The sequence below is a fragment of the Malus domestica genome, chromosome 16, assembly GCF_042453785.1.
Source record: "Malus domestica chromosome 16, GDT2T_hap1".
Lineage (NCBI taxonomy): Eukaryota > Viridiplantae > Streptophyta > Magnoliopsida > Rosales > Rosaceae > Malus > Malus domestica.
Genome location: NC_091676.1, coordinates 35,892,412 through 35,907,729, shown reverse-complemented (window position 1 = coordinate 35,907,729; position 15,318 = coordinate 35,892,412). Strand labels below are relative to the sequence as shown.

Sequence of the window (15,318 nt, the reverse complement as noted above, 5' to 3'; positions counted from 1 at the left end):
CATTGACACACACACAAACTAGAATACAATGACCATGATGTTCTGGTTGCATGTAAATTTCAAACTTGGCTACAAATACAATACATTCGTATATTTGGTACAATCACCGATTTACCGGTCAAATATGATCTAATGACATATTCAACGACTATATCTATATCTAACTGTCAATGTATAATTGTATTGAGTTCAATGTACCCTAATTAGTTTGAGTCATCAAAAGGTCGAAATTCAGTTTGAGAGGGACATAAGAAGTAACTGTAGGGTGTAAACTGAGTTCGAGTTATGTGGACGTGGGCCAGTTCCATTTGGAATTTTATGCATGCGTCAACAAGCAATCTTTTTAAACTTTCGGTGTTTTCCTGTGTGCATTTTTGGACTGTTGGTTCCCCCAAAATACCTATATATAAGCACACCCACTCCTTTTACTCTACGTTTCTTCCCTCCCTCCCTCTCTTCTCCCATTTTGTTTCCTTGACCCTTACTCTTGTTCTACCAACATCCCTTTCTTAGCCACATTTTTCTAACCGCCGCTGCCACCCATTCACCAAAAAAACAAAAAATAAAATTCAATTTTTAACAAATTTTGAATCAGTGTAAATTCTGTGTATTGCTATAGGTTCTACGTTCCGATTTCGGAAGTCGTAACTAGAGTTTCTACTTCTAGAGCAATCTCTCTCTTGGACATTTTCGGTTTCGGTACAAGGACTTGGCACCCTAGTTGTGAAATTTGAGCAATATCAGCTTCTGGTATTGCTTCAAAGGATCAAGTTTCGTTCATTTTCATATGGTTTTGGGAATTTAAAGAAATAAGCTGTGAGGGGGTTGGTGGGGGTGGCACATCGATCATAAGATAAATGTTTTCGAGGACAATGATTCTGCTAGACAACGGGTACACTCAGTAGAAATTTTACTCACTTCTTGATAAAGAAATCAATTTTTGATAAAAAAATTTACTTCTGGAATTTCCACATCTTTAATAGATACAGTTTGGGCACTTAGCTATAACTTTCTAGCCTTCTTCATCATAACATTACATAAATAATCTTCCTGGCTCTCTGTTTTCATTTTTATTATTTTTCATTTAAATTGGGATATTGGAGATATGGGAGGAGCATCACTGCCACCAGGTTTCAGGTTCCACCCAACTGATGAGGAATTAGTTGGATATTACCTTCATAGAAAGGTGGAAGGGCTCGAATTTGAGCTTGAAGTTATTCCGGTGATCGATTTGTACAAATTCGATCCCTGGGAGTTGCCAGGTAATTAGTAATTCAATGCTTGCAACTCTTTTACTAGTGACAATTTCTGTACATACTTGTCCATTGTTATGCTTTCTGAGAGATTGAATGAATTGCAACCAGTTGGTTCTGCAATAGGAAGGTGAAATATTTTAGTCTAAACTACGAGGAACTTGAACTTGAATGCAAGGGGATAACACTGGCCAACTTGGCTACGCTCAGGCATGCATGTCACTGTTTTTAATGGCACTAAAGTTATGCATCTTCAATTTTATTGTTAAAATTGTACTTCTGTGACTGTATTGGATTAAGTAATTAATCAATGTTTTGATTGATACCATAAAGAAAGTTATACAATTTTGTTTACTTTGGCTTCTTCTCTTGTTATTTTTTATGAATTCAACCTGTGAATCATCTTCCTTTTTTGATAGGGCATGTAGGTTACTTTACTTCCAAAAAGCCGAGCTAATTGGCTTTATATATTCCCCTATAAGTACAAGAACAATGAAAGTTGTTTTCTTCCTAAATTCCTTTTTTATTTATCTTTGAATTTTGATTGCAGAAAAATCCTTCCTCCCAAGACGTGACATGGAATGGTTCTTCTTCTGTCCTCGGGATCGAAAGTATCCAAACGGTTCAAGAACAAATAGAGCTACTAAGGCAGGCTACTGGAAGGCCACTGGAAAAGACCGCAAGGTTGTTTGTCAATCTGATGTGACTGGGTATCGCAAGACCCTTGTGTTCTATCGTGGACGTGCTCCTCTAGGAGATAGAACAGACTGGATCATGCATGAGTACCGCCTCACCGATGATCTTGCTCCGGGGCCATCAGGTCATCAGGTACATCCATCCTACAATGCCATCAAATGCTAATTATAGCTGGAGTTGTTCATTTTAGAGAGCTTTTGATGCTACTACGTACATTTTGTTGGAGTAAGTGGCCAAGTGGCCAAGTGGCTATTAAACAATTCAAAAGAAAAAAAGACAAAATAATTATGTCCCTTCCATGTTTTGGGGAAGAAAAAAATGGTTGCTTTTCTCTTTTACCACCCGTGACTTTGATTCTTCATAATCATGAGGTTGGTTGCCTTTGGGAGTAATTTGTGAGAAAGAGAAGCAGCTCATTTCGGTTTTGAAGAGAGAGATAGAGAGCATCAGAAAATAAAGGGTGTTGTATCTCCTCTTTGAAGGGAAGAAGAAAGTCCTCCTCTTCAATTTGTTAGCAATCATCCATCATAGTTATTGTTGTAATAGCTTTGAGCTACATGTATAGAGAAGAAATTATTCATTATATTTCTTTCTCTATTTGTTTCTGTGGTGTGTGAGAGCTATTGGATGTATTGGGTTATTTGGGTTGTGAGATTGCCAACACTTTGTAAACTCCCATTTGGTTGATATTGGATTATTGGGTGAGCTCCTACTGCTCCGATGACGTACTCCAGTTACACTGACTGTGGAGGAACCTCGTTAAAATCTTGGTGTCTTTTCTATATTGTTCTTGCATTTCATTTGATATATTTTCTGTGGGTTACAAAGAGTTGGTTCTAAAAGGTTTGGTGCTATCCTAGCACAACACATTTCGAAAAGCTTAAGTTAAATTCGGGGATTTGATCATGTCTGCAGGGAGTTTTTGCTTTGTGCCGTGTTGTTAAAAAGAATGAGCATGCACAGAAGACGCATGATTCCCATGAAGGGCCAAAGGCCAAGAGGTTTGGAAGCGCTTTGAGCAATAAGGAGGATATGACCTCAATAAGAATCTCAACCGAGCCCTTGAGCATCTCTGCTGATATATTACATGCGAATTGCCTGAATAACGAAAGTCATTATTCAAGCCGCGCTACTTCTCCATATGAAGTTAATCCAATGGCAGAGTTTGAGCCAGCTTTGGGAGAGACCAACCCTGCAGACTTTTGGGTCTCACCTGATTTAATTCTTGATTCTTCTAAGGTATTGATAAGAGAAAAAGAAAACCATGAAATTCTGGAGGACTAATGATATTTGTTCATATTATTACAACTTTCTCAAACATTTTTCGTTGGGTTTACTGTAGGACTACCCACAGTTACAAGAAGCTATGCCTGATTACTTTCAGCAGTACAAGTTTCCAAGCACAATGATGCCGTTGCAGTCATATGAACCCAGAGAATCACCTAGCTCATCATACTCAAATTTCACAGGGGACCTTAAAATGGCCGATGATGTGCATCAAATAGGTGGCATGTCACCATACTACGTGGGTTACTATGGGAATGAGGAAATGCAATTTGAAGGTCTTGACGAAACCAGTTCACTGAGATATCAAAACCCCTTCTGAAAAGATGAACCGAAAGATCATTTTATCGCTCTCTTTTTTCTAATGCAGGGTCTGAAACAGGGGATAGCCAAGCTCTAATTTGCAGGCAAGTAAGTGCAGATGGAAGTTTGGGGGAATTAGGAGGACTTTGGTTACAGGAAGACAATATGGTCATTGTGATGTAGGGGTCGGCCCGGTGCAGGATTGATCAACCGAGTACAATGTATTGTGTCATCCACAGTCGATATCCAAGACAACACCTTTTAACGTTGGTTCTTGGTAGTATAAGATAACTATGATCACTCGTCTTTTACATATAACGAGTGGCTTGTTTTCTTTTCAGGACTAGTGTGTCCTTCATCTGTTGTTTGGAGTTGTTTTAGAAGCCACTTCTAAACTTCCCACTTTGTTTTACTTTACAATCTGTTAGTTTTTCCGGGTGAATCACTTTTATCGATTGCACTTGGTGTTGGTTTTTCTATTTACTTGTATGGTTTTAAAAAGTCTGATTGTTAAATATGTATGCTACCTTGTGGTTATTATCTATACAGTGTATTTTCCATGCCTTGTGCATGTATGTGGAAGCATCTTTTATTTATTTGATTCCTTTTATATGATACTAGAACTTATGAACTTGTTATACTTGGTGCTTTTACTTCTTATCTTCTAATGTTGATCTCTTTTAACTATCTTCTAATTTTTATATTTTCTTTATTAACAAAGCGATGCAACCCTAATAAACTAGAAGGGGGATTGCAGGTCAAGTGCAAGGGAATCGACACACTATCTTAACTGATCTAACTCACGTCTGCCTATTTTCTACTTTTTATCATTTCTTTAACAAGGCAATACAACCCTAATCTAATGAGAGGGGAATTGGAGCTCGAGTGCAAGAGGGTAGGCACACTACCTTAACCAACCTAATTCACGTCTGCCTATGTTCTACTTTTTATCATTTCTTTAACAAGGCAGTACAACCCTAATGTATTGAGAGGGGGACTGGAGCTCGTGTGGAAGAGTGTGGGCACACTACCTTAACCAATTGACCTATGTTCAACTTTTTATAAGGCAAAGGATAATTAGTTTGTAAGTATGCCAGTTAAATACTAAAGAGAGTAACAAAAAGAGAGATGAGGTTGAGCATGTGAACCGAAGGCAGTAGTACTTGTGTTTTAAACTTTCAACCACCTTCAATCATCATGCTCCTTCAAATTATTGAATTTTTTGCAAAATATTCTCTTGAGATTTAAAGCTAGTGAGAAGGTGAACTTTTTAATGTATTGATAAGCCATCCCATAATCTCATTAGGAAGTTAGAGTTTAGACACATTTTTTATGCTTTTTGTTGGTTTGTAATCAACTCAATTTGGTGGGGTTAATTAACTAGGGTTTTGGTGGGTAACTAGCTAAAAGAGTTTCACTTGCTAGGATTCCCCACATCTTTTGAAGATTAAAGATTCACTTTTCTGTTAAACTTGATCTTTTATTTTGGCTGCTTCGAATCCAAAAAATTACATTATATAACTTTGAGAGCTTACAGTGGAAAAGCTCTAAGCCTGAGGGCCCCTTGATACTTGATAGACTTCCACCACTTATCTGTTCAAAAGCTATAACAGTAAATTGCTTTGTTTGTTGTTCAGTGGGACAATGGAGTTGAGTGATCATTCAAACTTTTATAGTTAGACCATTGTTCTGAAAATTTGAGTTATGCATGCGGTCGTGCGGATTCAAACTTAGAATCTCATCCTCCGATACTCCGAGAAGTTATAGCAGTGTTTAAATTGGAGCTTCCAGTTTTCTACCTAAGTTTGAAGTTGCTCTGGTTTAATCATATGGGGTTGAACTGAAGTTACCCATCAGAATTCCATTCATTCTTCAACCTTTGAGGTGCTTTTTTTGACAACCCCAAACACAAGAGTTTCTTATGAAAAGTGCAGCCACTTCATTTTTGGACAGTTAGTAGTGTGAACATTCCACCAAAAGAAACAAATTGTAACTTTATTTTTGAGACAATTAAAATTCATAGATTTAAATATGAGCATGATGCCTTGAAAAGGCCATAAAATTAAAAGGTGCCACCCACACCCAATAAAAATGTACATTTCCCTCAGCTCAAGTTTTCCAGTTGTTCACTTTGTTAAGCATCTTGTTAAAGATAAGAGACTATACGCATATGTCACTTCACTTTAGGAAAGCTATTGCTTTACCATCCTAAAAGGCCTATAATTTACTCTTTCCTATCAAAGAGACCAAGACCCACCATTGTTTTTTAAAACAGATTCTCCCGCCCCCTACTACTATACATTTCGTTTCACTATCAGTAGATCAGTACCTACTGCTTCGTCTAAAGTATCGAATACGCGCCTGCGACTTTTCCTTTGTCGTCCAAGAAAAATAATGACTATTCTCCACTTGTTTTGGTTGAAAATGAAATGAGGAAGTAGCTCCATCAGGAAAGTCATGAAGTCAGCCATGTCAATGAAGAGGGCGCACGTATACTAGAAACTCTTATGTATAACCGAGTAGCGTCGCCGCATTTATAGAGAATGAGGATGTATGCACGTGGTTACATATACATATATAAGCAGAGAGTATATAGAACTTTGATCAGTATGTGTGTGTATATATATGTACCCTTTAAGTTTAGTACAAGCTTGCAATTTGAGGACTACAATATACTTCCAACTTCTGCAAGGGCTGCCGTCGCTTTAGACTCATCACCAAAAAGTGACTCCTTTCCATCCTTTCTCTTTGAATGTGGCAATCCTAGTCGAGATTAGGCTTGCCTTAAATCACCAATACCTACATTAGTAGGGAGCTTTAATGAAAAGGGCTTGGACAAAGTTTAATTTAACCAAAAACCACCATATACTATTATTTAATCAAAAGGGCTTTATATTTAATTATAAGGATAAAACTAATCTATTTCAAGCTCACAACCATCAAACCCACATGGGATGAATTAAAAGCCCAAAACAAAATAATTTTTTTTTCCAACCACTGCCCCTAACAGAAATCCCATTCTGTCAGCCAATTTGTTAGAATTAAACTTCAATCCTCAATCATTCTTGAGGTCAACGGGGGTCTTGAATTTGATTAGTCCAAGGTTGGTGCGTCATCACAAGAGAGGGTTTGTATTTCAATTTGGAGGGAGGGAGGTTGATTCGGTGGAACTGGATTTGTCAAACTGGATGATTGGGGGCTCCGCCGATGGATTCGCAATGGCAACAGAAACTAATTCCCCTTTTTAGCCATCCCCTCGATCAAATAAAACTTCCTATCCTTCTTTTTTTTTTCTTTTCCTCCCATGAGGACAAAAAAATTACTTTGATGCAGACGGAATCAAAGCCCCTTGTTGTTTTTTTCTCGAACAGAGAGTCGCATACCTTTCACCTTCCTCACTCGAAAAAAATCCCCTTGTTTTTTGGTTTTGCAATTTTGGACGCGGTGGGGTTGATGTGGATTGTGCGCTAGTGGCGTTGGTAGGTGAAGACTGGGTAATGGGCTGCTATTTTCCTTTCTTTTTTTTTCAGAGTTTTTATTTGGATAGTTAACAGTGTTATATTGAATCAATTGAGGGACAAGTGTAAATTTTGAGGGAAGCCAATGAGAGGCCACATATAATTTTCGGTGTAGAAGATCTGCACTCCTGATTTCTACTTTACTGATTAGTTTAGTTAATTTTGGATTATTGTGTTGGATATTGTGATGTGTTCAAATTAAAAGTTACGATTTTTAATATAAGTCTGGTGGTGGCATATGCTTTCTTGATTTACTCAACATGTTGTATGTTTCTACTTTATTCTCACCAAGGAAAAAAATTGTACATTGTTGTATTTGGTATATTTGAAGTTTCATAAATAGTACTCGTATTTAGTTTTATAAATAGTATATGTATTCAGTTTCATAAATAGTTTTCGTGTTTAGTTTCATAAATAGTACTCGTGTTCAGTTTCATAAATAGTTTTCATGTTCAGTTTCATAATAGTTTCCTTGTTTAGTTTCATAAATAGTAATCGTGTTCAGTTTCATAAATAGTACCCGTGTTCAGTTTCATAAATAGTTTTCGTGTTCCTGTTTCATAAATAGTATCGGTGTTCAGTTTCATAAATAGTACCCGTGTTTAGTTTCATAAATAGTTTTCGTGTCCTATTTCATAAATAGTAATCGTGTTCAGTTTCATAAATAGTACCCATGTTCAGTTTCATAAATAGATTATACAAGGTTTGTATTGGCCTCTAATTTCATAAACTGAACACAAGTACTGTCACTATTTCGTAAACTAAACACTGACTATTTATCAAACGAACACTAGTACTATCACTGTTTCGTAAACTAAACACTGACTATTTATTAAATGGAACATTAGTACTATCACTGTTTCGAAAACTAAACAATGATTATTTCTCAAACGGAACATTAGTACTATCATTATTTCTTAACTGAACATTGACTACTTCTTAAAATGAACACTATTTCTTAAATTAAACACTAACTATATCTCAAACCGAACATTAGTACTATCACTATTTCATAAATTGAACACAAGTACTGTCACTATTTCGAAAACTAAACACTGACTATTTATCAAACGAACACTAGTACTATCACTGTTTCGTAAACTAAACATTGATTATTTATCAAACGAACACTAGTACTATCATTGTTTCGTAACTAAACACTGACTATTTATTAAATGGAACACTAGTACTATCACTGTTTCGTAAACTAAACACTGATTATTTCTCAAACGGAAAACGAGTACTACCACTATTTCTTAACTGAACATTGACTACTTCTTAAAATGAACATTATTTCTTAAATTAAACATTGAGTATATCTTAAACCGAACATTAGTACTATTAATATTTCATAAACTGAACACAAGTATTGTCACTATTTCGAAAACTAAACACTGACTATTTATCAAACGAACACTAGTACTATCACTATTTCATAAACTAAACACTAACTATTTCTTAAACGGAACACTAGTACTATCACTGTTTCGTAAACTAAACATTGACTATTTATCAAACGAACACTAGTACTATCACTGTTTCGTAAACTAAACACTAACTATTTCTTAAACGGAACACTAGTACCATCACTGTTTCGTAAACTAAACATTGACTATTTATCAAACGAACACTAGTACTTTCACTGTTTCATAAACTAAACACTGATTATTTATTAAACAGAACACTAGTACTATCACTATTTCTTAACTGAACATTGACTACTTCTTAAGATGAACACTATTTCTCAAATTAAACACTGACTATATCTTAAACTGAACATTAGTACTATCACTATTTCATAAATTGAATACAAGTACTGTCACTATTTCGTAAACTAAACACTAACTATTTATCAAACGAACACTAGTACTATCACTGTTTCGTAAACTAAACACTGACTATTTCTTAAACGGAACACTAGTACTATTGGTAAACTAAACACTGACTATTTCTTAAACGGAACACTAGTACTATTGGTAAACTAAACACTGACTATTTCTTAAACGGAACACTAGTACTATTACTGTTTCCGTAAACTAAACACTGACTATTTATTAAACGGAACACTAGTACTATCACTGTTTCGTAAACTAAACACTGATTATTTCACAAACGGAACACTAGTACTATCACTAGTTTGTAAACTAAACACTGACTATTTTTAAAACCGAACACTAATACTATCACTATTTCGTAACTAGAACTATCATATTCGTGTTTGTTATTTGACGTTTCTCTCAATCAATTTATTTGACTTTCCTTCAATTTTTTTTTCCACACAAACTGAGCTTCTCTCTCCATTTACGCATACAAAAATACCCACATCAGTTTTGGTCGCCCACAACCCAGACCAAATTGAACCTAGCCCACCCCTTGTAAACCCACCGAGATGCGAGTTTGAGAGAGTCACAAGAACAATTTTAGCAAAATTTGTTAAGAGTTTTACATGCTGACATTGTAAACCCACATCAGTTTTAGTGCATTGAGTGCCCTTTAACTCCACATCAGCTTGCCAGCGAATCAGTTTATGTTGCCATTGTGAATCCATCAGCGGAGTCACCCACTTTGACAAATCCAGTTCCACTGAATCAACTTCCCTCCCTCCGAATTGAAATACAAACCCTCTTCTGTGATGACTCACCAACCTCAGACTAATCAAATTCAACACCCCCGTTGACCTCAAGAAAGGATTCAGGATTTGGAAGCAAACGAGAAGCAATCCGGGATTAGAAAATCAAATGACAGATGAATAAAACCCAGAATTTATGTGTGTTCTTCTCTCTCTCCTCTCTTTATTTGCGCACTAAATCAGTTTCCCATCATCAACTTGAAAAATCGAAGTGGAGTTACAGATAGAAAGTTAGAGAGAGAAAGTGAGAAAGAGAGTTGGGGAGCGCGAGAGGGAGCTCGTGGGATTTATGGGTTGTTGGGGGTGAATATAAAGAATCGTGACTTTTTCAGCTCTCTAACAGGGGCAAAAGTAAACTGACGGAATAAAACGAAACTGACTTAACCTAAAACGTTAGGGGCAAAATCGACAAGTAATGATATTATTTTGGTTGGGCCATTGTAGTTGGACTGCTTTAGTATTGGGCTTTGTACTAACCATTAAATAAAGTTGTAACATGGTTTTTGGTTAAAATCCAAAGTTTTCAAGCTCTTTTCATTAGTTTTTCTAAATTAGTATCTAGGCAGGCGGCGCTAGGGTGGCCCGATAAGCAGCCCATTGGACCGAAATTGCAGCCTGCCCGAGCATAATCGAAAAGGGCTGCACCACTGCCTCCTACTTTGGGCAGAAAAATTGGATCAGTTATGGCATTGTTTGTTCAGTAGAAGCGGAAGTTGTCGTTTGTGCTTCTGTAGGCCTTCAGGGTTGAATGCACCAAACTTGAAGGACTTGTTTGTGTAGCCAATTATGGCAGATTGCCCCTTGAAGTCACAGAGTTTGTGGAAATTAGATGGCACTAAATGCGTCAATTGTGGCCTTATAGCAACACTTGAGTTCCCTACCCTGCTCAAAATCATCATATGACTTAAGGGTCAATGTTACTAAAAAAAATTTGGGTCATAATTGTCCATAAGATTTGAACTTAGAATTTCTATAACAAAGTAGATGATAGATTTTGTTAGACTAAATGGTCAGTGGAAACAAAGAAGGTAAGAATTTGATTTCTTGTTATTATTAATGTGACTTAGGATTCCATTTGTACTATAATATATGCTAATACGCACAAATCACAAATTAAATACCCTGAACTAGATGTGTTTTCATATTTTATGCCTCTCACTGTGATATGTACAATTAAACCATCGTTCTGTTTGTGTTTGTATCTTTTCGTGAGAGACGTAATTGCTAGAGGGATTATACATAATACATTAGATATGCACGAGAATTATTATGGAATTTCATTGTACCATTTGGACTCAATTATACATTAGAGATGCATTGGAAAAGAATTATAGACCTGTATTATATGGTTTGAACTCAATTATATACATTAACTAAATAGTTTTGTTTATATTTTAATACAAACGATATTCTATACTAGTCTACACTAAGGTGAGGGGAAAATGTTTGAATTCAAGGCGTAGTGAGTTAAAGATGAAAACCCTAATCATCAAGGCAACCTACCACTTACAATTATGTAATTTTCTTAATCACTAGTGTTACATGTAAAATGCAATTGAGAGAGAGAGAGAGAGAGAGAGAGAGAGAGAGAGAGAGAGAGAGAGAGAGAGAGAGAGAGAGAGAGAGAGAGAGAGAGACTTTCTTTAAGACGTTTCGCGGCACCGCTCAAGTTGTGCAAGCAGTCTCAATGCCATGCAGTTCCCAGGATAAAACAACCCAAAAATTCCCTCTGTCTAGACCCTCACTTGCAAAAAGAAAGATCCGAAAACAATCACCCCTCTTAGTTACTTAGAAAACTCAAGTTTTGGTAGCTTCTGTTTCTCAACTTTCCCTTATCTATTTACTAATGAAAAAACCCTAATATTTATAAAAAAATAATCTTGGAGTTTACATTGGAAAGTTGAGGGAAAAGTGGCCAAAGAATTAGGCCAACAAATGAGGAACTAAATCAACTAGTTGAAGAAAAACAGGTTTCCCACTTGAAAACAAAATTTTTTCTGTTGAACAGAAACGACTTCCCTAAAAATAGGAAGCCAACGTCTTCCTCCGAAACTCAAAATATTAAACTAAGTTTTTGAAATAAACACAATAACCCAACAATCCCCGACTTGATTATTTAAAAACTTGTCATTGAGTAAAACATTATAAAGCTATGCATAAGTAAAGGTGTTGTTACAACTTGAACCATTACATAGTGACATTGCTTTAGATCAACCAGAGCAACACTTAGTTTTGAACTCTACCTCTGACAACAATGCACACACAACTCTTCTTGGGTGATGTTCGAAGCCAACACAATTTGCGCATGTGCTTATATCCCAGTTTAGTGACAGTGGTAGATGTTTGCCCTAAAAACTTCATTGGAGGCGGCCTAATCTTCACCATCACAGAGGTGAAACTATCAAGAATATCCCTATAGCGAAAAACCCTCTGATTCACTCTACCAGCTCCAATAGAGAAAAACCCTCTGATTGTGCTCTGGTTACGACAATTTGTCGTCTCTTACCACTGTAATACCAATTCTGAACCTTTGCAATGGCTGTTGTGCAATCACTTTGATGAGAACAGCAAGGATAGGCTTCTCCCATAGAGGAGTGTTAGGCAACTGATCTCTTAACCATCTTGCTTCTTCACTAGCTGTTGCTAGAGCAATCATTTCAGACTCCATTGTTGATTAAGCAAGTATGGTCTATTTCTTAGATTTCCATGATACTACAGCTCCAGCTATATTAAAAATACAACCACTTGTGGTTTTAAAGTCTTCTGAAAGTGTATTCCAATCAACATCAATGTATCCTTCAAGGACAACATGAAACTTCTTATAAAATAGACCATAATTGATGGTCATGCTTGTAAACTTGCATAGTACTCCAACTGCGTAAACTATGTCTGACCTAGAGCAATCAGTAGTTTATCGAAGGCTCGAATACTCAGTTTTCCTAACACTGCCACTAGTGTTCTTGAACAACTTTACACTAGGATCATATGGAGTACATGCTAGTCTACAATCAAAGTAATTGAATTTCTTTAGAATCTTGTCTATGTAATGTACCGATAAAGAGACAACCCTTTCTCGGTCTTGGTAGTATGTATACCAAGGATAACACTTGATTCTCCTAAATCTTTCATAGCAAAATTGTGACATAGAAATTTTTTGACATTATTCACTACATGAATGTTAGACCCAAGTATAAGCATGTCATCAATGTAGAAACATGTCACGGCACACAAATTATTTTCAGATGTAACACACATGCAATTTTCAAAATGTGTCAAACTAAAACCTTTAGCTACACTAACTTGGCCTTGAATTTGTCAACTGTACCGTTAGACTTTAGCTTCTTTTTAAGCACCCATTTGCATCCACTTGTCTTGCAACTTGGAGGAAGATCAACCAAGTGTCAAGTTCTGTTTGATTCAAGTGAATCCATCTCATCATTTATGGCTTCTTGCCATAAGTCTGCATCCAAGGAAGTCAAAGCTTCTTGGAGCGTTTTGGGATCTTCCGGTGCATAAGCATGAAAGTCAGTTCCAAAGTCCTTGGCTGCTTTAGTTCTATTACTTTTCCTTGGTTTGGAATCAATTTCGACCAAAACAGTGAATGTTGGTTCACTTGTCCCAGGTGGGTTCCAATGGAGGTTGAGGCCCCACTATTTCTTGACTTGAAAGGAAACTTATTCTCAAAGAAATCAACATCATTTGATTCAGTAATAACATGGTTCTTTAAATCATAGAATCTATATGCTTTACTATTGTATGCATAGCCAATGAAAACACATTCAAAAGCTCTACTAGCTAGTTTTGACCTTTTAGGGTCATGTTTACGCACAAAAGCCAAACAACCCCAATTTCTTAAGAAACATTTGGCTTCTTGTTTTTCCATGTTTCATAGGGTGGTATTTTTGGTTTTAAAGATGGGACTCTATTAAGTACATAGCGAACAATTAACAACATTTCACTTCACCAAAATGAAGCACTACTCAAGTTGAGAAGCACAACCACAGTTAATTCACAGTGTCCTATTTTTCCTTTCAGCTTTACCATTCATTTTTTTGGGAGTAAGGTGCAATGGGATCATGTAGAATACCTAGGTTTTAATTGTAATCTCCATATTCATACTCTAGTCGCATATCACTTCGTAGCCTTTTAATCCTTCGATTAAACTGATTTTCTACTTCAGTTATGAATAGTTTAAACATGTCAAGTGCTTCACTTTTATTTTTCATATAGTAGACATAACAATAATTTAAACAATCATCTATAAAAGTGATAAAGTCATGTTTTCCATTTTTAATTCACACAACATCAAATTCACAAATATAATAGTGGATTAAATCAAGTAGTTCAATTTCTCTATGTACTAATTTATGAGATGATCTCGTGATCTTGGCTTGACTACAAAACTCACATAATCATTTAGTGATAGTTCAGGTAAAACCCCTAAGCTACTCATTTGTTTGGTTTTTTGTTTACATGACACAGTCTTGCATGCCAAACATTAAAGGCCTAATCGGATAAATGGTCCCCGTGATCATAAGGTATTCGGATGATAGCCCTTGTGGTAAAAAAATTCGGATTTAAACCCCTGTGGTCACAGTCTGTTAGGATTTAAACCCTTGTGGTCTAAGTCTGTTAGGATTTATGCCCTTCTGTCATTCCTCCATTAGGTTTAGGTTGGCCAAATCAGATAAATGGTCCCCATGGTCATAAGGAATTCGGAAGATAGCCCCTGTGGTAGAACAAATTCGGATTTAAACCCCTGTGGTCTAAGTCTATTAGGATTTATGCCTGAAATTAGAGGTGATGTCATTCCTTCGTTAAGCTTACAGGTGGAGCAGAGTTTCTCTGAGTATCTATCAAAAAAAAATATCTTACAATAAAAAGGGGGGGGGGAGAGAAGATTTCAGTTTATGGTAAAAAAATTCATTCATCTTAGTTATTTCACAAGAAGAAAAAGACGAAAACAAAGGATTTGTTGAATTTCAAATAGTTAGTTTCACCAATAGGATACGAAGACTTACTTCACATTTACAATTACACAAAAAAACTATTTATCTCAGAGAGGTTTACATAAAATTCTGGGAAAACGCCAAGGATTACTGTCTTATTTGTCAAAGAAAAATAGAATATATATAAAGAATTAATTAATTGGTAGGACATTCGGGAGTCAAAAACTCGTTAATTTTATAAAGGCATTTTGAATTATTTGATTTATTAGATCTTGAATTTTAATGAATTATGTGATTTATTAGTTCCAGAGGTCGCACTTGGTGCGATGGCAAGTGCCTTCGCCCATGAGCGGTAGGTCTCGGGTTCAAGACTTGGGAGCAGCCTCTCCATAAATGGGGGTAAGGCTAGCCGACATTCACCTCTCCTAGACCCTGCGTAAAGCGGGAGCCTTGTGCACTGGGTACGACATTTTATGTGATTTATTAGTTCCACCTGTAAGCTTAGCAGAGAAATGACAGAACTTCTAGTTTCGGGCATAAATCCTAACAAATTTAGACTACAGGGGTTTAAATCCGAATTTTTTTTACCACAGGGACTATCTTCCGAATACCTTATGACCACGGGGACCATTTATCTGATTTTGACAACCTAAACCTAATGGAGGAATGACAGAATGACATAAATC

At 36.3% G+C, this 15,318-nt stretch overlaps 1 protein-coding gene across 1 annotated transcript; it reads left to right on the top strand.

Annotated features, from left to right (window-relative positions):
* Positions 1–435: 435 nt before the first annotated feature.
* LOC103403992 (NAC domain-containing protein 71-like) lies at positions 436–4,174 on the top strand. Its single transcript, XM_008342848.4, has 5 exons — positions 436–1,262; positions 1,804–2,081; positions 2,865–3,188; positions 3,292–3,511; positions 3,604–4,174. The coding sequence occupies exons 1-5, from the start codon at positions 1,106–1,108 to the stop codon at positions 3,717–3,719; spliced, it is 1,095 nt and encodes a 364-aa protein (XP_008341070.1). The 5' UTR covers positions 436–1,105; the 3' UTR covers positions 3,720–4,174.
* Positions 4,175–15,318: the final 11,144 nt, after the last annotated feature.

Coding starts and splice junctions, on each gene's coding strand:
- LOC103403992 (XM_008342848.4), top strand. CDS start 1,106: ATGGGAGGAGCATCACTGCCACCAGGTTTCAGGTTCCACCCAACTGAT. Junction 1,263..1,803: donor CGATCCCTGGGAGTTGCCAG/GTAATTAGTAAT, acceptor TTTTGATTGCAG/AAAAATCCTTCCTCCCAAGA. Junction 3,512..3,603: donor TGAGGAAATGCAATTTGAAG/GTCTTGACGAAA, acceptor TTTCTAATGCAG/GGTCTGAAACAGGGGATAGC.